We start from the raw sequence: 24,646 nt of genomic DNA, 5'->3' as shown, positions 1-24,646 counted from the left end.
AGAGCTTTTAATGAGCCACTGCCCATCAGCTGTCGTTGCCGTGTGACACCCTCGTAATGAGGGATAATTAGAGAGGAGGGAGAGTGGTGAGTGCAGTGGCTTGTAACGGACTGTGCCCACTTCAGGCTCATTAAATGGCCTCAACAATTGCCTGGCTTTGCAAGGTGTGTGTGTGTGTTTTTTAATTATTTTTCACGAATGGATTGTTTTATGGATTAGGTGGCAGTGGGTGTAAATGTATTTTGTGTGGGATGTTGGAATGTGCCTCGACCTTGAGCTACAATGTGAAACTGTTATTGGGTGGAAGCAAGTTTTGAAATGTACAAGAGTGTTTGTTGATTTGGTAGTGCCAAGATGGATGCCTGTAACCTGTTGTGCTCAAACATTTAATAAACTAGCTTTTTTGCCCGTCCAAGGACGGGTGTATATTGCAGTAAATCTGAAATATTAAATAGAAAAAATGTTCAGCTCATGATTATTAATGAGGGGGTAGGGGGGGTTGCCCCATGTGGAGTGACGTCACTCGCTCATGATTATTAATGAGGGGAGGGGTGCGGCATGTGGAGTGCGCGACCTTCTTGTGCGTAAGTGTCAATTTCCACGCGAGCATGAATATTAATGAAGGGGGGGCCTCTTTTGCAGTGACGTCACACACGGATGTAGCACTGCTGCGTATATTTATTTTTTTCCTCTGCGTTTGTGTAAAAATCCACCCACTCATGAATATTAATGAGGGGTGGGCCTCATGTGGAGTGACATCACACGGGGGTGAGCCTCATGTGGAGTGACGTCACGCGCGGGACGGACAGACATTTCTGTGTGATTATAGTAGGTAATAATGATGGCTTTAAAAATCCTATCAAGCATTGAGATTTTAATTATTTACTTCATATGCATTGGTATCAATCAATTGAATTTGTCAAAACATATTGAAGAAAAAAACACGTCTATAACGATGTTGTTCAGAATGTAGGAATCTGTGTATTATTTTCTACTACAGATTGAATGAAAAAAAGTATTCATTTGATATTAAATAAAATGGATGATTTACAAAAATGTTGAATCGTACAGGTCTGGCAATTACTCAGAAGATCACTTTGCTTTCACTGAACTACAGATTGTGTGTGCAGCAATATTTTTGGGAGAGAACGGTGGTGGAACATCTTTGTCATGACGAACAACAGCTACAGTGATATCTTGTATACTTAATGTTCCCATCCTACAGCGTTTTTCACTCTTTTTTTAATGTTGGAGTTTGTCGATTCACCAGAGTTACGTCTCTGCTTCACACTGCCCTGATCTTCAGATCTCAGGTACTGGTGTTTGATCTTCTGTGAATCTGCATTTCCCTTCCTTCCTCAATAAATTTACTTACCTCACTAAATGTAGGTACTCCCTCAAAACACTTCTCTAATCTTACTACTGATGTAGTGACGTAGAATGGGTCACTATGGCGCGTAGCGCTGGTTACTGGTAGAGAGCGGGATCGTGGGTGTAATAGCTTGGTCTACCAGCAGGGCAGGTGAAGTCTGCCACTGGTGCGCGTAGCGCCGGTTGCTAGCAGTGAAGGGCATTTGAGGATACAGCGGCCGGTCTGCCAGTATGGCACGTAATAGGCACGGATGTAGGGTAAAGGTGACAGGTAGACACGTGGGGCAGAGCCCAGAACCTTCTGGAAGGTTCCAGAAGGGGGCGTGGCCAAGGGCGGAGCCAGGCCTCACTGGGGAAGATTAAAGGGAGGCCCCGACGCTGGGTCGGGGCTGCTGCAGTTTGGGAATGGAACCCGTCCACAAAGTCTTCGTCCTCCTTGTCGGTGTTGGGTCAGGCAGTGTGCCGGCTGTCTTGACCCGTATATAGTTACCCCCTATACTGTGGAAAGTGTCGAATAAACGTGTATGCCTCCTACTATTAGTGTCTCTGAAGTGACTCACTACACTACCGTTGAACATATATGTCAGCCACTTCCTGACTATAATGTTCACAGTAGCTCATAGCTGGAAGAAAATCACACTGCAAAGGACTGACCATGAAGCTAGACTTGTTGCGATTGAGAACAACATTGAATAATTGGCTAACTGTTCTATTCGCATACCAGATTCTCACTCGCATCAGCCCAGTTCTTTAGATCTGTTCCTGATATCTGATCCAACTCACAGCTAACAATACCGCACCACTGTTTCATAACTGAAAAGTATTCCCACATCTTTTCGACTAAAAATAAACTTTTTATTTTACCAGGTAAGGCACACTGAGCTATATAGGTATTTTTCCAACGCAACCTGGCCACAAATGATAGCTCAACGAAGTGGCTTATCATGTGGAAATTTATAGCAGCCAAATACTCTAAACGCATGTTGATGCTAAATGAGGAGGGAACCAGAAGACCCGCAGAAAAATCCACGCAACCACGAGGAGAACATAGAACTCCATATATACAGGCTTCAGGGTTGGGATCGAACCCACGACATCTCGTATACCAGGCGAGGTAGTTAACATCTTGCCACCGCCACATCAAATTAGCATGGCTAAAAGCATTGTTTCAATTCAAGAAATATATTATAACTTTATTCGTGCTCTTTCTTGCTGGTTCCTTGATGATTATGGCCTTTGAGCTTGTGCTCAGCAACTGTGTAATAATAAAAACAATTCTGAAGCGAATCCAATCTTTTCGCCCTTGACCAATCCGACTTGACCAGTCTGGTCAAAACAACCCCTACGATCATCATCTGATGAGGCCTTCATCCAGCAGTATATTGACCGTTGATTAAAGTAAATACATCTTTTTTTTTGCACAAATTTGTGATTTTTAGCTGATAATGATGAATAGTAATGCATAGAATGTGAAATTATCCCTGTTTTTTAATTGTTACATAAACATTTCGATGATTATTATGAAATATTTTTTATTGAAATGGTTGAGAAAAACTATCACCGTGCAGGTTGCAACAGGAATGTTTATGTTAATCTTATGTAGTTACCAACATGTCCATGTGAATATAGTCATTTATTCATGAATTTTCATAGGTGCCCAAGTGAATTTACCAAATCTTTGTTTCGCAGCACACATACACGCAGCTAAATTGTTCGCATGAAACCCTACAACTTAGACCTTTAACTTTTATTTTTTTTACATGGCTTAAAGAGACCTTCTGGCACTTTGCCATATGCTTTTCATAAACAGTATACCTTAGTGGTCATAACATTGTCAGAAGTATCCGATAGAATATTATTGAGCCTGTTTAACACCTGGGGCGTATTCCCCATGGTTATAAAATACCTAGTTGAAAGTAAAAATTACGTTCACGCCATTCAAAACATTTAACTTTTCCGTGCACAACAACATGACAATAAAAACACACAGAACTTGCCTAATAACATTTTAAAGGCTGTCTTTGTAACCGTAAATGTTGAACAAATGCCATGAAAATTCCTCTGTGAGTTTTATATACAGAGTAATATACAGGTAATTTAGATAAACATTTGATGGCTTGGCCAACATTCATGGCAGATTTTTATCGTGATATTCTCATTGATTTTTCAATCTCTGTGTTTTTCAATTCAGTGCATTGACATGTGCAATACCAGCGTTTCATAAGTCTGTGGACCCTAGACCAATGGGTTTGCCAGCGTCCACAATACTCCCACCCTCTGTCTACTCGTCAAGCTCTCCTCCTGATCATTAGGGGAGTGGGCACAGGGGCTTACCCTGACTGAGTATGCAGTAGGGGTTGCATGTTGGTTTGGTTCGCTCGTCTACCACTTTAAGTTGCATGTTATCGCTGTAGGTTCTATTACGACACGATGCCTGTTGCACTTACGGGTTTGCGTTCTCAATTACACCAGGCTGATGCCTGGCTTAAATAATCTTCGCCTGGAGGGCTGCATCAGGCCAGTGCTAGGTGCCAGTGCTCTTATATTACCCCCCTCTCTCCATTCCATTACTTCATTATTTGGAAACAGTGGTCTTGTTCTATTCCGAACTTCGACCACCATCAAATGTGGCTTTTCTCGTAAGTACCGAGCAGAATGGGTAGTGGGTGAGGCGAGTCACAACGCTTTCTCTGCATCGTGTTCATGGCTCTGTGGGATAATGCTCACGCATGGAATTTGTATCGAGCTGTGGAAACCGGCAATGACTCCCAGAAACATTGTTTTACGAAGGTACAAAATCTCCTATACCCTGCTACCATGCAGATGGCTTTACTGATAAATAATTAGGATTGTGGGTATCAGGCTGGGGAAAGTGAGGTTGTAGGAGTGGGCAAAAAGTGCCCGCCTCAAAGTTGTTTTGCACTATGTTCCCTGCGCTGACAGCAATGGTAATAGTTATGAATATTGACCAGTGTACGGCAGTATCGACTAGAAAAGAAGTTTTTAACAAGGTAAACATTTCTATTTTTGGTGGCCTTTTGTGTCCCACTTATCTCCTTCAGTGGAGACGATAACTGGGAGGTAGCAAAGCATTTTTGGAGGTTTTCGAAAGTACTCTGTCTGGACTTTCTGTCTCATGAGCTGGTGCGTCCGGGTTTTTGCAGTGTGGAGGAGTTGAACAGTGACGGCATTGACTGACACTTGTGGTTGTCGGGCTTTCGCTGGGTTCTGTCCGATTTTGGAAGGGAAGCTTGTAATGACTCTAATATTTGTGGCAGATGCTAATCTTCACCCATTTGTCGTAGAAACGCCTTATATCCACTGTGGTGAAATTCCACACCGTTTGTAAATATTTCTAGAAAGAACGTGATCAACTTGTTTGCATTGCAGTTCATAAATGCCAGTATTTAATGAATAAATGTGTGATATGCTAATTATCTTGGGAATGTCTCTTTATAGGAGGTATGTATCCAGAAATAGTAAAGGCAAGTCAATAAACACATTCGTTTATGTTTTTATTTTGGTTTACTTCCAGATCAGCGTTCTGTTACAAAAGTAGTCAGTGATTATAACTTTTCATGAGACCTGGCTTATTTTCTCCAAGATGTAGTGTATAACACTGTGTGGTAATTGTCATCCACTGCTGTATGAAGGACGTTTTACTGCAGGTCTATTTCCTTCAGTCCTGTGCAACGTCAGTCTGTTTTGCAGCTCCCCTTACGATGCTTGAGCAGCTCCCTTACACTGTGATAAATGGCCAAATGAAAAGCGAAGTCAGCTATATTATTGTTTTATTTTCTAAGTTTTAAAATGTAGGGAATTATTTTTGGCACTGGGGCGGCGGGGGGGGTCGTTCTTGTTTTATAAGTCAGTAGTTTAAATATTTATTTCTGTTAAAGATTTGAAGCAGGCATTGCAGCCCATTACTGTGCATGTCTGGCAGTTTGCCGGCATTGACTACTACTTGGGAGGCCTGACACTGGGCGGAGAAACCAGTGGGGAATGTGCATGCTGTGGGGATGCGCTCTCATATGGGCATGTGGCTGATGGGATGTGTGGGAAATTGCTTTTATTTTGTATGTGGGGAACCCGGTGCTGAAATAAGGCATAGTGTCAACTTAATTATTTTGAAACTTACATTTCCCCCAATGCTCATTATTATTTTTCATTATTGTAGTTGGTTTGTTTTTAGAAAAAAAATATTCCGCTGTGGTTTGAGGTGTGGTTGCTTCCACGAGTTTGTAGGGTATGCATGACTCGAGCAGTGAGCTTGGTATCATTATGGAAAATTACAAAAAAAATGTGCGGTCAAGTTTGTACTTCAAACATGGTTAATCGGTGTGAAGCCCCTGTGGGAATTTTGATTGAAAACTTTCGTGACTGCAGGAATTCATATTCTTTGGTTACTTCGGTAAAGTCACGTAGTTAAAAAACAACAAAATCAAAAAATTAAAACTCACGGCGTTTCGATCACAACACAAGCGGTCGTCATCAGGCGGAGAGAAAAGGGGGGCAAGCTTCCAACTGCAACTGTTTATAAAGGCTTGAAATGGGCGTAGCCCAAGCGTCAGAAGGAGTGGGGACAAGTGCTGTGGGGCAGCATGAATGGACGAGCTAAAGTTGTGAGTGGGCGGGGCACAAGAGCCGCGGCGCAGCATGAACGAGCGAGCTCGTGCTGAGCGGCGCAGTCCAAGTGTGTCAGCAGCATGGGCGGGGCAGCCAATGCTAATGCAGGAGAAGACAAAGGGGGAGAGAGAGGGGGGTAGAGATAGGGGGAGAGAGAGGGGGTAGAGATGGGGGGCATTGCACCTCGCTCCACACATCCACACTGCTGACGGTGGAGGTTGACAAGACATTATAAATCAAGTCATGACCGAAAGTGGTTGATGACATCTTTCCAATGATTGCTGAGTTTGTAACCGTCTTCTCGGTTGAAATTGTGTCTGTGTCTATATATGTGGATGGCTTCATGAACGAATCTTTGTTTCTCAGCATCATTGTATTTATTTTTATGAAATGGTAAACATTTGACAAAGATATCCTATGCCATGTAACATTTATTCTTACAAATCCTGATCTTTTTTTTCTCACAAGCAGCAGTGGAAGATCATGCCAAATGCTTTAAGTTACTTCTTCCGTCCTGTTTCAAATTGCTAAAAGAGGGCCCTTATCATTCAACAAATCTAATGTTCACTTGTGGCCCATGTGACTAGGTGGCCATTGAATGATGCTCATTGCTGGCCTACCCAACTAATGGCGATGTGTTGTTGTCAGTGAAGTAGCAATATAATTAATAAAAATAATAATACAAATGCATTTGATTTTACCCAGTAAAGTCTAACTGCATCTGAAGTTTCTGTTTCAGAGGGTCCTGCATTTTGATGTATGACCAATTCCATTACTGAGCATTTCACTTATGAGAGGAAACAAATTAACAAGTAAAAATGCATGAATATGAAGTGATAACAATCAGAGCTCCACACAGATAGATTACAGAATCTGTTGCTATGTTCCTGGTGAACTTGCAGACCAAGCCGGCAATACCAAATATTCCTAGGTAGTCTACGAGTTCAATACTAATCAGGGTCAGCCTGCTTAGCTCCTGACATTTGACAAAATCAGGCGCATTTAGGGTGATTTGGTCAAAGGTCAAATGTATTGGTTGTATTCTATGGTTCTTTCGGTAAAGTCACGTAGCTAGAAAAAATAAAAATATAAAAAGTGATTACAAATATCACGTTTCGATCGCAACACAAGTGATCCTGATGATGACCGCTCGTGTTGCAATTGAAACGTCGTGATATATTTAATCACTTTATTTTTATTTTTTATTATTATATTTTCTATCTATGTGACTTTACTGAAAGAACCATAGAATATTAATTCCTACTCTCCTAGGTTTTTTCGGTAAAGCCACGTAGGTAAAAATAAAAATAAATAATAGAAATAATAATGGTAGAAATAAAATAATAGAAATAATAATAGTAGAAATAAAATAATTTTATAGAAATAAAATAATTTTATTTCTATATAATTGTATTTCTATTATTATTTCTATTTTTATTATTATTTATTTTTACCTACGTTACTTTACCGAAAAAACCTAGTATGAATCCTTGCAGTCACGAAAGCTTAAAATCTAGAATATGAATTCCTGTAGTCACGAAAATTTTAAGTCAAAATGTATTGGTTCTGACACGGTGTTCTGCTCTCATTGGCTCCCTATTGGGGGCTTCATAAATGACATCCCAGTTTTTAGAATATTCATAAAGTTACGATTTCCTAAAAATATTGTGCATATTGTAGTGGGTAGAAAAATATTATTTCACATTTGGAAACTCGGTCCAAGGTTGACAATAGTCATGATTTGATATGGTGGTATTCATGACACTGTTGTGATTGTATCTGCTGTAACTAGACCAGAGTTTTCTGGGTGACAGGGCCTTCACATCAATAACTATTCAAGGGGCATTGGAATTGGGACACAGATTTGTGTGACAAATGCATCTCAGTCATTCATAATACATTCCTGTCTTTTGGTCCACCGGTATGGGGCATTATAACGTGTAAATCTGACATCAGGGTACATGTTACCCTCTCCAAGTCAGAACACTTAGTCTCTAAATTGTTGCTTTCATATCAGTTGGAGAAAATATGGAATTAATAACAATGCAATGTTTTTGTGGATGTGTAATACATTTTTTACACTGATTTCCCGCTCAAATGACCATTAAGGCATGGCTCATCTTCCATTTACAGCCCTGAACCAGTGGTGGATATTCCTCCTTTCTTTGGCAGGGTCATGTCTATCCATTGGACAGCCACTCTGTAAGTGGTACTAATTTAGTCGACCCTGGAGGGATGATGGGCTGAGTCACTACCCAACAAGGATTAAACTCGCAACTCTCCAATTGCGAGCCACTCGCTCTAGTGCTGAGACATCTGGCCAAAGTAAATTCAGATCGTAATAAAAATCATATATTAATGATCATATACATTCCTCTGTTACTACAGTGCTGGATGAAAGTCATGGGGATTGTTTGACCATACCTCACCACGTTGGTCAGTGCGGTTGTTTAATACATTAAATTAATACAACTGATTCCAAATGCTTGAAAAATGTATTTGATCTTTTTATTTGTCTATAAAATACATGATTTAAATGTAACCTTGTTTTATATGGACGCTTGAATAACGAACATATACATAATATCTCAGCGCTATTTCCCATTCTTACACATTTTCACATATATTTTGTACGAATATATATTTGCATATTTATAACTCCAAAGTGCAGTCTTTTGCAATATGATATGTCATGTCGTTTATTTCAATTATAAATCAATGTCATTATACCACTTGATGTGAGCACTTCATTAGTTGTCAGAGTGCCAGCTCAGTTAATTACAAACAAAATCATGTAGCCGAAAATTGTGGCCTTTGGCTCTCGTGAAGGCGTGAACGCAATGCAGTGGAGCAACCGTGCGTCCGTCTTGCATCATCGCGCGAGACGAGGTGACACAGAACCAATGGGAGCCGGCTGCCCGGCCCGGCAGCTCTTCACGAGGGAGGAAAAGAGGACCTTGGACGCTGGAGGGGGGGTGATATGACCGGCATCATCAACATCAGACGCACAGCACTCGGTATTCTCTCATCGCGCCAGAGGCTTGCACTGCGTAGGACGCAGTGATGGGGGTCGTTCGCGCTTGGGAGTCGTTCTGGAGGTTTTGTCCACAGACGCCCTCGGTCTGAGCCGTTAAATAAAAACAGGGCTGGTGAAACTTTAAATATACTGATTCGATATGTGCCACTACAAAGTTGGAGTCTTTCCAACTACTATGACGGTGCAGGTCAATACAATGTACAGAATTTCAGTGAGTGATGCAGGTGCCCTGTTTGATCAACTTTACATTTTATATGTCAGTTGGCATTATCAGCCGAATGACTCGTGTGCTGTGTGTACATTGAAGCTTATTCGTAAGCCGTTTGACGCAATGGGTAGTCTCCGTTTCGAGCCCTCTCTTTTTTATTCCTCCGATGTCTGAAGCAACAGCTGAGCACTATTGTGATAAAGTAATGACAACACAAAAAGGACATATTTAAATGATGACCACATGGCATCACACATTTTTCAGATATCCATATAGCATGCAACATCATTAAACAGCAGGAATCACCCGAAGTATTTTTAAAAAATAAATTAGCAAAATGCATGACAACTGGAATATCGGCTGCGAAATTAACTATTTTGACATTCCAGCTGCGTTTTTTGTGAATTTGTAGTATGGAGAGTACACACACGGTTGAATTATATAATTTACACTGTACTCATTGACACAATGAATATCACACCCAGTCAAACATAAATAAATGCGTGAGTAATACAATTGTGGTCGCAAGAGTTACAGAAGCGCGAGTGAGTTTTAAATCTCGATTTAAAGCGCGCTTGTGCAGCATTGGAAACGTGGATATTTTACGTCCAAAACATAGGTAAGAGACAGAGAGGCAAGGCGGGGGAGTGGTGGTGGTGTGTGTGTTGGCGCGTGTGTATGTGTGCATGTGTGGTTAGGATGTATGTGTGTGTGTGGTTTTGGGCTTGTGTGGCTTAGGGTTGGGTTGGGGAGTGGAGGGTGGGGTTTGTATGGGGTGGGTGGTGCCCGTGTTACACGCACATTGGCTTCACCATCAAACACGTGACGGAGTCAGTCACAAGCTCTGTGCTGTGACCCTGCAGTAGCACGCATACAGAGAGAGGGAGAGCTCTGCCCAGTGAGCGTGTCAGCGTTCCTCGTGCAACTATCCCAGTGACTTTAATCACGGGACAGCTAATTTTACTTCGAGGACATATCGAGCCGTGAAGTGAGCTGACAGTCGACGCAGCCAATTATCGCCCATCACTTTGTACACCACCACCACACACAACTTTCAGTCACTGCTTTGAGTGGCATGCGAGGAGAAGAAGAAGTATTGACCGACCTTGGCAAGAGAGCACACGAGGCAGAGTTCGCACCATGCTCACCTGTTCGTTGCGACGGTCCCTGAACATCTCCCGGAGGTTGGACCTGCAACGCGCATCTCATCCCTGCCGACAGCTGTCACTGAACTGATTGTAGAAGCGAAAACCGCGTGTTCTCTCTTTTGAACCGAGCACAGCTTCAGAAACTGCGTCCCGTTTTTGGCAGCGCCTCTTCGGTACTTTTTAGTTTGTGGTTGATGCCGCCAGAGAACGAGGATTAAGGGGGAGGGGAGAAAAAAAGAGGCTGATTTTTAATTTGAAGCTGTCAATCAGTGCAGGAACCTGGGCAGTGATTTACTCACTTGGCCCTTAACAAGGATAACGCAGCAGAGGACGACGCGACCAAACACAACTGAAGATACTTCCACACAAGGGACTATGAACGCTGTCTGCATCGTGTTAACTGTACTGCTGTTCCCGTCTTCAGTCAAGGTACGTTCATTGCTGATGATTCTCATGTCGATGATGATCATGAAGTTCGTTTCGGACGTCACCCACTCGCTGTGTGTTTTTGTCATTTATAAATCAGCGCTTTACTGCATATGCCAGCTGCTCACAGAGACAGTTTGTATTTAAAACAGTGGATTGTTTTCTCGGTAAAATGTGTTTATAAAAGTTTCAAATCATGAGAAGGATTATTTCTCATTTTCATATTTGATACAAAGGTTCGTATTCGGTCGACAAAGCATTGGCTTGCGTGCGCTGTAGTTTCCTGATTAGTTTGCCTTGTGAATACTTCTCTAAAAAAAACATTACAATTGCCAATGGCTATATCAAAGTGATGTCCTCTTGGGCTCGTAAAGGCAACGTGGTATTTTTTTACGTTGATTGACAATGCTAAATGATTATCCAACTCCGTGGTTCCTATTTTGGGCAGGTTCTGCTTTAGTGAACTTGACAATAGGTCACAGGACAAGCTTTTTTTTTGGTTTCACCTGGGCTTCGCTCCAGAAACACAACTAATAACGTAGCGAGGATGTTTTCAAATTTTATTGCCAGTTGCTGGGCGGGTTGCGAGCTTCAACAAAATTACTGTCACAATGCATTAGAAATCCTCGACTCGGCCCACTTGCCTCCCCACCCACATGGTATTGAATTACTGTACAGTACGTTTAAAGTGTGCGCGCCGTTGCCTTTTGAAGTTGCGCACCGCTTGAGAAGAATAGAGAAGGCACAATTGGCGTCCCACTGACGGGAGTGGAGCAGTACTATTGTTAGTATGAACCTCGGAGTTCCACTGCAGGCGACTGCCCAACTCAGCGGCAACACTTGGGGGGGGGCGGACCTGTACGCAGCAAAAACACCGCAGTCCCGGGCGTTTATCATGGGCCACATACTAGAGTGGTGAGCAGCTGTTCAGTTAAAAACCACAGTTGCTTAGCGCAGGCACAAAGGTCCAACATTTCAAGCCGCCAGCAACAAACAGCGCTGTCAAAGTTGTTATAGATGAGTAATCACGTCCCTTTGAGTTGAGCAAGGTTACCGGATCTTGAGAAAATCGACGATTGTAGGAAATTCCGAAGTGGCAGTGCGAGGAAAGGAGCAGAATGAGAAGTGTCGTGATCCGCAGTGGCGGTTACTCACAATATCGATGATATGAAAGCCACTATGGTATAATTACAAATAGAATTAGAAAGAGATGCCATCTAAATTAAATTACAAGAATCTCCCAAGCGCAATGCCATTAAAGGATAATCACCTGTAATGGTAATTAATTATTGACGTTTTTTTAATTGTAATAATTGTTATTGATCGCGTCGTAAATGGATTTGCCCTCTACTGGAAAGTGCCAAAGACAGTTAGCGTTGCAGATGGCTACGATGTAGTGGCACCCTCTCTAAAATGTCAAACATTCATGGAGTGGACGCGGGTCCATGTCTCCTTGTCTGCATACCGCACTTCAGACTGCACATTGACCTTATTATCGCTGGAGGGTTGATGCCAACCAAAAGCATCGCCACGCATGGATGCAAGTGTGATCATGCAAAAAGTGCAAAGTTGAAATTAGTTTATTAAGAAAAGTACCTCTTTTTGTGAGACGTTAGAGACGTACATTTACAAACGTGACCATTTTAATCGAATGCCAAAGTGAGCGCAACCAATTGTGTAAGTAGAGAGGGCATGGTGGTATTTATTTTTTCATTTAATGCCGGTTGTGAGCAAAACTACACTCTATAGGGAGTTGAAGGACGCAGGTCAGACTAAAAGAAAACGTGAGCAACGGCTCTAGCACGCCGGCCCTCTGGCATCTCGCCTGCCATCACACATTTTCCATTTCCAAACCCCCTCTCATAAAATGCTGGACACAAGTGGGATAACTAGCGGTCATTCGCATTACCCCAGAGCTTAGTGTTAAGATATAAATGTATTGGGCCGCTTCAGCGTTTGAGATTTTTTTTTTACTCCAGTGTAACAGCCCCATTTGTGTTTTACACTTAAAAGGGCTCCTTTATAGCATATAAAAATTAGTGGTTCTTGTGATCAGCCCCAAGATCAAACTTCAAACAGAATAAGTGTTTGCCTCTTAGATTTTACCCTTCAGGAGGGAAAACAGAAACACATCCTGTGTTTTTCTGCTATACTTTAACTGTTTTCTGTGTGCATACCTTTGTGCAATTACATTGGGATACAGTAAAGCAAATGGCGATACATATATGGCGCTTTCATGCATGGATTTTCCTCGTTTCCTTACAGCCCATGAGTGTTTCGTCTGGACAAAGTCATCTGAAGAATGGAGGTGAGACCGCAAATGAGTGTGGCTACATTTAAAAAAAATTAATCCTTGAAATCCCTGACAAATTAACATAATTTAATCTCTGATATGGCTTTCAAGCGTTTAAATAAAATATATACGTCTCTGCACACATTTATCAAAATGTTTCATAATTTACAACTGGATGGCGCAGTATCGTAATTGTTAGCGAAGCTGGCAGCCGGCGACCTGAGCTTAATTTATTTTTTATTACATCAGTGGCGATTGGTATCTGAATCTTTCATGGGCCCACTTCTTCAGCAATTCGCACTAGCCAGCCTGGTGAAGTATGGTAAAACAACCTCTTGGCCATGGAATAGGCTTTCATCTAGCAGTGGACTAACGAATGTCTGTACCATTTCAATGAACAGCTAAGAAGCCTAATTTTGGATTGCCACCTTTCCGAATTTCACGTGGACAGTCTGGGAATTAGCATCTGTGTTTGGGCAGCAGGAGTTGTTGCACCTCGATCCGATGCCGGTACTGTATTGTGGTGAACTTTATTGCAGTATATATTGCACATTCTTCATAGATTGAGGCTGACTGAGAAATATGTCTGCGTGTGTTAATACTAGGCCTAAGGCATTACTGCGAGGGTTGCTGAAGTAGTCCCTTCATGTAAAGGGGGGCTCATTTGGGTGGGTGTGGAATATGTGAATCAGTGGGAGTGGTGAGAAACAGTCATGATGATAGAGATGGAAGAAACAGATGAATGAGATTAAACAAGTCCGTGATTAAAACGGCAATGCGAGCCAAACCACTTCAATTGCACGCAGGAGCTCTTGCTAAGTGGTCTGAGAGCAGACCCTCTCTGTCCGGCGCATGCCACCTACTGGATGAAGTTGGAGACCTATTTTCGCAAACGGGTTTTGACTCCTTACCCGTACCTGGCCGCACCAGGGTCGCAAACGGCTACCCGTCCGGGTACGGTTAGCCGGGTATCGGGTAGGGTACGAGTATCGGGTACCCGGTTGCGACCTCTGATGTATAGCGTCGATGCCATTGTACAGTGGCAATTATCCTTAGATTATGGGAATTTTGAGGTTAATTATTGCTGCCCGGGTATTTTAAAACGTTTTACGGATTTTCTGGTAGATGCATGGGGACCACAACATTTGTGCCGGGGAATTATAAATGTAATTGTTTTCCCAAGGATAATTGTCTTACTGATAACACTGTACTGTAGATAATGGGCTGCCAAAGTCCACCATCAGCCTTTCTGCCATTTACAGCTCATGATAAGTCTACAGTGAAGGAATGATATTGCCATTTTCTTGAAAAGCTAGTTTAACTATAACATAAATAATAATGTTGTCCAGGCTTGTGAGTTTGCTAAGAAAGGCTTTGCATATTCCACAGTTGTGTGACAGGTAAATTATTATCTCAAGCCAATGCAAAATGTTATTGTATTCACACTGCCACTGGCATGCAGAATACACTGTTCCAGTTTAGAGATAAGAATTCGCTGACATCTCCGCGGGAGTTTTTCTTCAGTGCAGTGCCAATAAAGTATACTGTGCGGAGCACATGCATTTGCAAAAAAACCGAGCTGGGATGTAGCATGTTTTTTTCTTCTCACTCATACAGAATTGAGACTTTGTGTCAAATCCCCTGTAGGCCAAACTCTACTGATAAAATTTGGCATAGATTTTCAACTCCACCATATATTCAATGCGGAGCATTCAATGCGGAGCATTGAATATACGGTGGAATAAAACTTAACCCTAATTCTTGGATATTCTTACATGTTGTCTTTTACTAAATCACCCAGAATGCACACAGCCTCTTTAAATCTTGGGAGCTAAGCAGGCTCGGGCCTGGCTTTACTTGGGCCAGCACCATGCATACAACCTGTTATAAATTGCTGCGGGGCTATGTTATCAATAGAAAGTAGTGTAGCAAAATCCATTGTTGTATCGTACTAGGCTATAATATCTGTGCTCCGGTTTCATCAACTGAAATTGACCAATGCGGTGACATATAATACAATATCCCCCATTACTCACATGGTATGGGAATGCCCTCCTCTAGGAGTGCATTGACAAAAGCACTGTAGATATTCATGCTGTGTGTTGCCACATAAAAGATAGGCAATTTAACACGTAGGCTAACGCGATCTGACCCAAAAACCTATATTATGAAAAGATAGGCAGTAGTTATATTATTTAAAATGTTCATTAAATGCAGCACCTGTTAATGTTTGGTGCACTTGTCAGGAGACACGATGGGCTCAACATGGGAAGTCTATTTGGGTGTTTTCTCAGTAAAGGAAGGTTTCCAGGAAAGAAATTTGGAGTCTGATTTGCCATATTTTTTTCTGTCGGTGCCCTCAACGGTAAACGGTAACTCTTGTCACGTGATCTTGTATAAGGGGGGGAGACTCGGGGGCAACGATACAGTCAATATCAAACAAACTTTGGACAAAATTAGCAATGGTAGTATCTGCTTTTGTCTATCGTGTATTCTTCCCTTGTATAGGATTAAATGCAGTGATGCCGATTGCTTAATTTAACGAATTTTCCTACCAACATTTTGACTTAACTATACAAATTTAGAAGGGGGCTGAGCCTTCAGTCCCCTCCAGCCTCACCCCCCTGACACTACGGGGTAGCTCAAGGGTAGCCTGACCCGTGCCCTTGCATGCTGTGCAGTGATGAAGTTTGACGAGGTGATGAGGCGGAGTTACTGCCAGCCGATGGAAACGATGATCGACATCCTGCACGAGTACCCAGACGAGGTGGAGCACTTCTTCCGGCCGTCGTGCGTGCCGCTCTTACGCTGCTCTGGCTGTTGCAATGATGAGAACCAAGAATGTCTCCCCACAGAGACCGCCAACATCACTCTACAGGTGAGCGCTTGCTCTGTGCCACGCTCAACGCCACCCTGCATGCCACGGTCCGTGCCACGCTCTGTGCTATGTACCCATATGGCAGCATTGGCACTGGTAGACCACCCGCGGCCTGCGTGAGAGCCCATATGGAATCCATAGATGTGGACGACAGGATTGTAGCCATTGTCATCACGAATTTCAGTGTGAAAATTGTGTTAACTATCCAAGGGTATCAAGTGAAATATACGTTTTCCTAACCCTGTGTTTATACTGAAGGAACTCACAGAACTGAATTAATGTTTTAAGTATATCTTAAACGAAATATAAAAAATATGAAATTGCAATTGTCTGGATTGTATGTTTCATGGGTCCCTGCTACTGAGTCAATTGCTTTGCAGTTCTGCAGACAGACGAGGATTTTGAAAATAAAATGCAAACTTTTACATTTAAGTCCTATCTAAAATTTATTGTAAGTTTGCAGTAAAAAAAAAACTAAAGTGGTTTCCCACGTTATTGGTTGAAATTTCACTTTCCTGTGGTGTGTACAAATTTATCCAACCACTGTTGACTTCCCCACAGTGGTGCTATTGTATCGACTCCTGAGGGGATGATGGGCTGAACCGACCCCTGACGAGGCTTACAACCCGTGAAGCTCTAACACTGGCGGGTTGACTGCATGAATAAACTTGTAAATAAATAAAGAACGAACTTTCCTTCAAAGCTATGCACATTTACGTGCACAGCTACAGTACTTGCGTCGCTAAAATACGTGCTTAGTAAGTCGTTATATTACACGCGTCTCAGTTGTATTCTGCTCAATTTAAAAGCAGATGTCAGTCAATCATAGCACATTCTTACAGTGCCGTATTCAAAGTGAGGTCTTATAATCCACACGAGGAAAGACATGAGGTTATATTTTTGTTTAATTTTTCAGTAATAATAATTCACAGACCTTTGTCAATCCATTGCCGGATGAAGGCCTTCCCAGACCGTGTCGGTTTGACTGCACTTGACCATGCTGGTCTTTGCGGGTTGGTGAAAGGGGGGGATGGCATACACAGCTAACCAGCCAGCTCAGCAAAACCCAGGTGCTAAGCCCCCACGGGATTGAAAGCACAAGCAGGGATACTCATTAACTAAGGGGTAGTTCTTTACCAGCGTTTATTAACGTGCGTGCAGCCTCCGTGCTGGGGATGGGAGGTGTTAGACAACCAAAACTACCCAGCGTGTGCCCGCTCTCGTTGGTCTCCTGCTTTCCTTCCACATGCCTCTCGTTAATGTTATGGTGAAAACATCCCAATGCAGCTCTGTTCTTAAAAATAATCTTCACACTCAGTGAAGCTTTCTTTGGTAAGTAATACCAAAGTGATTTCCTGATTAAATAATCATTGATGCAGTGTCCATCTCCTATTTACAGCCCTGAGCCAATGGGGGAAATTACATGTTACTTTGGCAGGGGAATGTCTCTCCATAGAATAACCAATGTTGACTTGCCTGCCAATAGGAACTAATTTTATAGACCCTAGAGGAATTATGGGCCGAGTCAGCCCCCAACCAGGATTTGAACTCCACAACCTTTCGATTGCAAGCCACTCTGAGCCACCTGGCCACGAAACAGTTGGTATTATTAACATTGTCTCTGGAAGGGCTGCATCACCAACAAGCATTGGTGGTGCCGGTTACACCATGAAATGTGTCGTGCCTCTCACTTGTGTTAGCAACTCCCTTCACGAATTTTGAGCGTGTTATTAATTTGTATTATTATTACTACAGGTGTTTATTTTAATACATTATTTTTTATTGCAGGTTTATAAATACAAACTACGCCACAATGCAGGTTATGAAGAAATGTCATTTCAGCAGCACACCAAATGTGAGTGTAGGTAAGGAACATGATCTTGGTATTGTTTACACACAGACACGTTACACATGTACATTTATTGAACGGTGACCATGCTCATTCGTAAAAAACGTGTTGTTAAGCTGCCGACTATGAACACATTTACAAATTTTAATTTTGAATGTTTTACTTTTTATTAACATTGCAGATCACGAGAACGACAAAAATCTCCCAGGTACGAAACGTGACACCGCGTACGTGAATAAACTGACTGCTTTAGTAATGAACACTGTCGTACAAGAGAGATGCATGCAATGAGCCACCTTTTCAGCCAATGTCCCTTATTCAACATAGAGTCCAAAATATAGCATGTTTGCACCGTTTATTAACAAATGTTGCTTCTCACGATAACATGCTTCGATTTCATAATCAGCCATAATCCACCGGGAATTAAGGCCTATCCCAAGCCACCCACCACCGTTCATGATCTTGCGATGTAACAGTCCTTCACTAGAACTGATTTGATTGCTCCATCTCCTCGGTGGACAATCCTGTCAAATTCTTATGTGTTGTATGTAATCAGCTCACCCCTTCCAGCTACTTGAGACCACATTGTTCACAAAAAATATTTGTGAATAAAATAGTGATTTTAAAAAACAAAATAGTGAATTTATTGTAATATATTTTGGGTATTCTGATGCCAGGAATTACGTCATTAAATGTAACCAAGCTAAACTCCAGGTAGTTAAAAGGCATAGTAGTTAGTTTAAGATGATGCATGTTTCAGGTTAGGTAGCCGTAAAATGGTGTTGATGCAGTAATGCAGTGGTTGGCGCACTGCACTATGAAGCCAGTAACACAAGTTTGATTCTTGGCCACAACTAACATGGTTTATGCTCCTTCCTCCTTGACAAAATTAGAAATACTTTGCTGATCTTGTCAAGGTGAAAAAAACATCACGCGAACTCCGGTCAATCCCACAGTAGCTTTTGGCTAACCATCGAATAAAGATGGTCACTGCATTGTACACTTTCAGGTGCCCTTCTGCGGCCATCTTCCGATATTGGGAAGCCACTGGAGCTATGCACTTTTAAATCTAGATTGAAAATGTATTTGTTTAGAATTGCTTTTTGTGTTTAGTTTGTTGTCCTTCCCCCGCACCTCCGATTATCACGGTTGGCTACGTATGGCACGAAAGAAGTCCAACAGATTCTTTGGGTCTTTCGGTAAAGTCACGTAGATAGGTTTAAAGAAAATGACAAAAAATAACAAAAAACCACGACGTTTCAATCACAACACAAGCGATCGTCATCAGGAGTAGAAAAAAATAACATGACAACAGAATGATCTATGCCAGGTGGGTCGCAGCGTTTATGTGCGCAGTGAGACGTAGTCGCCAAAAATAAATAAATTACGATTTTGCCTTAATTTTATTCGGGACCCCGGGGTCCCACCATCAGGTTCAACTGTTGCCACCGGTTCTGGATGCCTTCCCGCGCTGAATCATTTTGTCTCTCTGAGAGTGAATTAAAATAGTACATGTTATAATTCTAAACAACTGTATCCTATCCCACAGCTTGTGCAAACCATGCACGGAAAGGCGTCTGGTGCCAGACCCTGACACCTGCAAGTGCTTGTGTAAGCTGTCAGTGGCACGTTGCAAACATCGGGGCCAAGAGCTGAATGAGCACAGCTGCAGGTACGGCTCAATGCTGACACCCATGCGCTCAGCCATTCCGAGCCACAGCGCTGACAGGCTTGGTATGCGTCAACGCATCCTCTCAAGCTGTAATTCAGCCTCTGTATTCCTCTTTCGGATGTGTTCACCACTTGCTTCAAGTAGTCTTCCACGTGTCAACATGTCTGACTCCTTATCATCTGTTTCTCTTATCAGTCGTGGGTATTGCGTTGCTTGTTTAACTCCCTCTGCTCTATGCCCTTAGGTCTGACCGCCATTTGTAAGGGTTGACATAACGTTAGTGGTGGGGCGTAACCTCTCGAATGGTAAACACTGAGTCTAATGTGTACGGCTGGGGCAGCGCCACAGCCAGGCAGCACACACAGCCAGGCAGGACAGACAGCCAGGCAGGACACACATCCAGGCACGACATATAAAACAAGGACAAAGATCCCCTGTATCGCCGTAACAAACTGTTGGGGCAAGTGCTGTTAGCAAGCACTTATGAAGGCCGGCACAGCATACGAGGAGATAGGTGGCCAGCACCACGCTCGGCCGCTTTTGTCTCCCCAGTGGTGATGTTTACACACCACATTAGGTACTCATTTGAGGCTGAGTCGACCTCGGGGAGGCCCAGGACCAGTTCAGATAATCGTCACTGGTGTTTGCCGTGAGCGGGAATTGAACTCGGGTCGCCAGGTTCGTAGCACAACGCGCTAACCGGGACACTACCAGAGTCAGGACTGCCGTGGCTCGATCACCACTGTCCGGTGTGAGATAGCGCTGTCGTCTGTGTGCCACGTGCTTCCCAAGAGTGCACTTCAAACTCACCGACCATAACACATGCTCACGTTCAAACCCATAAGTGTTTAACTGTGCCCAAGTGTTCAGTATTCAATCACATGGTTGACCTGTGGTCTCAATTTATACCGTGTCCTTAAGTTATTTTGGCTCTGGAAGGAGAAATCCTTTTGGCTAAAAAGATCACCAACAATGTGTGATGGACTTCGATATATTTTTGTTAATTATAAAGTGACCAGGTAGCTCAGTGGTCAAATCACTGAGTAAACATCAATTCTTAAACCACATTGATCTCCACTTATGATTACACAAAGAAATTGGCACCTTTAATTTTGTGTTTTACTAAAAAAAAAATTAACTAAGGAAAAGTTCAGTTGACTGCTATGGCGTATGGGAAAGCTCAGCCCCAAATGTGGAGATAATAAAGGTCACTTGAGGGTATCTTCAAAGTAGTTCTTTGATATCTAAATTCATTAATAATTTTCTCACATAGGATGTTGTCCTGCTCTGCAAGAGTTATGAATGGGCACTTTGGTGATTAGATGCTAATCACCAAAAAATGTAAAAAAAAGATTACTTAAAAGAATAAAACATAAACATTTCTTTTTATAATGTAAAGCGGGGCGAGCGGTGATCCAGTGACTATAACCCTGTGCTGTTAACCTGTTAACCTGGTGACCCGCGTTCAATTCCCGGTAATGACTAACGTCTGTGGCGAGTGATATCTGAACTGGTTCAGGAGCCCCTCGCTTCACCAACCTACGCTGACCAGTGTGGTGAAAGTTTGGTCAAATAGCCCTATGACTGACGGTATGGGGAGGCCTTTGTCCAGCAGTGGATTAACAATGCATTGCAATTATTACAGTATTATAGTGCAAATCGGTGGGCTTTAAGGAAATACAGTTGGGACTACAACACCGCAAGTACGTGTTGTTAATGCAGACTTGATGCCTTGCAAAAGGTTTCTATTTGGTGTTTGAACATGTTAACACCTGTTTTATTGGCAGAAAGGGGATAATCTATTCTTATATTTCATACTGGGACTACAAGGTTTGAAGCCATTGTGAAGCATGGAACTACAAAACGTCCAATTGTTAGCAACCCCGACTGACACAACTTGTAAGTGAGTCTGGTTCCCGCTTGTGATGTTGACGTTTTGTTTTTATTCACCGATAGGTGTGAAAGACCAAGGAGATGAAAAAACCATCCCATCCGCCAACGCCGATGGAGAAGAAACTGCCCAGTGCAGTAAAGAAGCTGGTGTCCATCTCCCGGCAGAGACGTACTTGCTCAGAGATGTACTTGCTCAGGAGTTGTCTTGGTGCATTATCTTCCTGGCGTTTTTTCACTTGATGGGCTCCGTGCGGCCCACAGGAGTCGGCTCAGCGTGCATGAGACTCGCTCCTCGTGTGCAGCGCACGCAGTTGCAATCATTGCTGTAATGCTCAACTGGAGTTTTATTTCCACAAACACACAGAACACACTTGGCCACGTAAAAAAAGACTCGCATTCGTTTCTGGCTACGTGTACTTTCGACGGATATTGGCCTACTTAACGGTGCGGCATATGTTTTCTATTAAAATGATAAAATCTGGGATAGAGTCAATCCTAGACATGAGATATGTGTGTATATATCTCAAATTATGTATTGCTACCTTAGATAATTCCACATGTTATTGAAAATTTGCACGAGAAGATGAAGAAGGTTGGACGTTTTTGAAGATATTGCTGGCATCCTCGGACCTGCCGTTACGAGCAAATGGAATATCCCCTGCTGGAGAGGATGAAGGTGAAGGAATTGAGATGTTGGAATTACGTACAAGCTGCGTATGTTCAGACTGCACACGAGCTCTGGCACTGAGACACCTTGTGCACATCAAGCCCATATGTAGCATCTCATCGGTCCTGATCGCCAACAAGAACAGTTCCCGATGTACATCACCACAGCAGTAAATCACTACGTACAAATGTCAAGCCGTGTGTATGTGAAAGGTCTTGGATTAGTCTACGCTCTTGCAATTTGAAACGTTAAAATCTATTCCAGGTAACGATGACACCATATATATGTGTAGTTTAATATTGATGTAATTAACACCGTGTGTACTGATTTTGTTTGTGATGTGGTACTTGGTACTTTAGATAATACCATCAGGTTAAGCATTAGAGACCACTAAGCCTCTAAGTTATAAATTGGCTGTCATAGCATTGCAGGCCCACACATTATTTATTACGCTGTATTTAAATTGTATTTAAAATGTTAACATATTGTGCTGTATACTATGTTCGAGTTATAAGTGCAACATATTGTGGCACTTTGGCATATGATTTTGAGGTAAAATATATCATGCTGCTTTCTGTGTTCTGAGCGCTTTGCTTACTGGACAGTGCACGTGAAGTCTGTGTGATGAAGCTTGCTTCTGTTTGAAGGAGACAGAGACTCGCAGCTTGATAGTTCTCCATAAACTAGCGTAGCCAAACAGAGAGTGATGCAGTATAAGCAGTGTTAAACGTTGGACCCTGTAGCAGTGTAAATATTGAAAAAGAGGTGCATATGTGTTGTATTCTTAAAAACGTGAATGACAAGAAAGTGAGGAAAAAAACGCTTGTAACTGCCATTCTGGCCCATGAAACACGATGACCAATGGCTGTACGCTGTCCCTCTTGTGTAAGCTTTTTTTCCACTTCTGAATGTTAAGCAGAGAGGAAAATAACAAGCCATCCTGGTGTGTCCCTGTTTGCTATCATGTGTACATATACAGTTCTGCAAAGTGTCACAATATCCCTGCCTCACTGTTGTTTGTGTTTCAGTAACAACACCAAACATTCCTCACTGCAGATCTACTAATTTTAAACTTTTACTGTGCTCGGTCGTGTGTATTTATTGAATGGGTGAGCAAAATTAATTGCATTAAAGTAGTTGTGTAATAGTCAAAGTGGTGGTCTTTGGTCAGGCAAACTCCTGTGTGTATGTGAGTGGGTAGGCTAATCGGCCGGGCGCTGATGCTGTTGAGCGTTCGTCTGACAGGAGGAGAGTTGTAAGTTCAATCCCGGTCGCGGGTCGACTCAGCCCCTCATTCTCTTTGCGGTTGAAATAAAAAATAATCATAACAAAGTGATTGGCTTCCAGTGAGAGTAAACCGGAGAGCCTGGAGAAAACCCATTGCACGAACAAGAACAGTGTTTGTTGTTGGAGTTGGGTGAACTTGCCAATTTGAAGTCAACAGTGACTTCCATGGGAATGTAGACATTTCAATGCTGGCTAAGGCCTGGCAACAGAGATAAGAGCCACCTCAATGCCCAATTTAACAGTGCTACTTTGACTTGACTTTGCGTTGATGTAATTACATTTATTATATTCTACAACACAATATTTATTTTTGAAAGGCTGTATTTTGTTGTGGAGTTTGATTTTTAAAAAAATACCTGTTCATATATGATAGCTTATATTTTAAGTTAAAATAAAAAAAATTCTAGTCATGTACAGTATTTAGCATGTGATGTGTATGAGCTGCTTTAGTTTAAGTTCTACTCTGAACGCACCCTTTATTCCTCAAAAGTCATTTAACTTTACTTTAATCATCATGAGGCCTCCTTTGCCAGTACCAAAATATACTAATAGGGTTTTTCCCCTTTTTTGGCAACAAAACTGACTCCTTTTGCAAGGAATCATGTTTACATTAACCACAATATTTGCAGTCAAAATGCAAACAAAAAACAATACTCTGATAATGTATGCATTGTCCTTGAAACTCATTGGTCCACACCAGAGACAGCTTTTCTCAGAGCCTAGTATCATATGGTGATCGACCAAATGACGCCAAAAGGCGCACAGTTTAAGGACAACGCACTATAAGAGTAATGAGAACTTTACTTTAAGTTAAACATTTCAGTCTGGACCAAGGGCTACGCTAGACATGGCATAGACATTACAAATATGCTATCATTGCAATGTAGGCTGGTGATAGATGGGCTCTTCCGTCAGCCAATGCAGGAATGGCTGTGCACAATCGGTGACGGTGTCATGAATATTTTTTTTCGTGGGTTACCAAGGGTGGGATTACTTCTGAAAGAACCAGAGAATGAATATCCTCTAAATAGATTACCATCAGGATAGGTCACGGGGGGGGGGGGGGTAGTTCATGTCCTGTGGAACGAGACGATTGCTTTTCAGGTTGGGAAACGATTTGCAACTCGGGAAAGTATGTTCCTGAGATATTTTGATGTGTGGCTCCTTCAAACGGTCAGCTTGTTTTGTTGCACTTTTCACCGTGGAATACATCGGTATCTTAGATCGAGGGTTGTAAATATATTTGAGCCGAATGACAGGTTTTACAATAGTTCTCATCAATTTTATACAA

The 24,646-nt window shown here is 42.3% G+C and overlaps 1 protein-coding gene across 2 annotated transcripts; it reads left to right on the top strand.

The window, feature by feature from the left end:
* The first annotated feature begins 10,060 nt into the window (after positions 1 to 10,060).
* LOC144723619 (vascular endothelial growth factor A-like) lies at positions 10,061 to 23,774 on the top strand. 2 transcript variants are annotated; one of them, XM_078602494.1, is made up of 7 exons: positions 10,061 to 10,819; positions 13,082 to 13,124; positions 15,791 to 15,987; positions 17,776 to 17,842; positions 18,018 to 18,044; positions 19,386 to 19,508; positions 21,465 to 23,774. In XM_078602494.1, the coding sequence occupies exons 1-6, from the start codon at positions 10,766 to 10,768 to the stop codon at positions 19,490 to 19,492; spliced, it is 495 nt and encodes a 164-aa protein (XP_078458620.1). In that variant the 5' UTR covers positions 10,061 to 10,765; the 3' UTR covers positions 19,493 to 19,508; positions 21,465 to 23,774. The 2 variants fall into 2 exon arrangements, with proteins under 2 accessions (XP_078458620.1, XP_078458619.1); XM_078602493.1 differs by having other exon boundaries at positions 17,776 to 17,852.
* The last annotated feature ends 872 nt before the right edge of the window (positions 23,775 to 24,646 follow it).

This window comes from Lampetra planeri, chromosome 18, assembly GCF_965212315.1.
Source record: "Lampetra planeri chromosome 18, kcLamPlan1.2.h2, whole genome shotgun sequence".
NCBI lineage: Eukaryota > Metazoa > Chordata > Hyperoartia > Petromyzontiformes > Petromyzontidae > Lampetra > Lampetra planeri.
The sequence above is the reverse complement of the archived record's forward strand: the minus strand, read 5'-3'. Positions and strand labels throughout refer to the sequence as shown.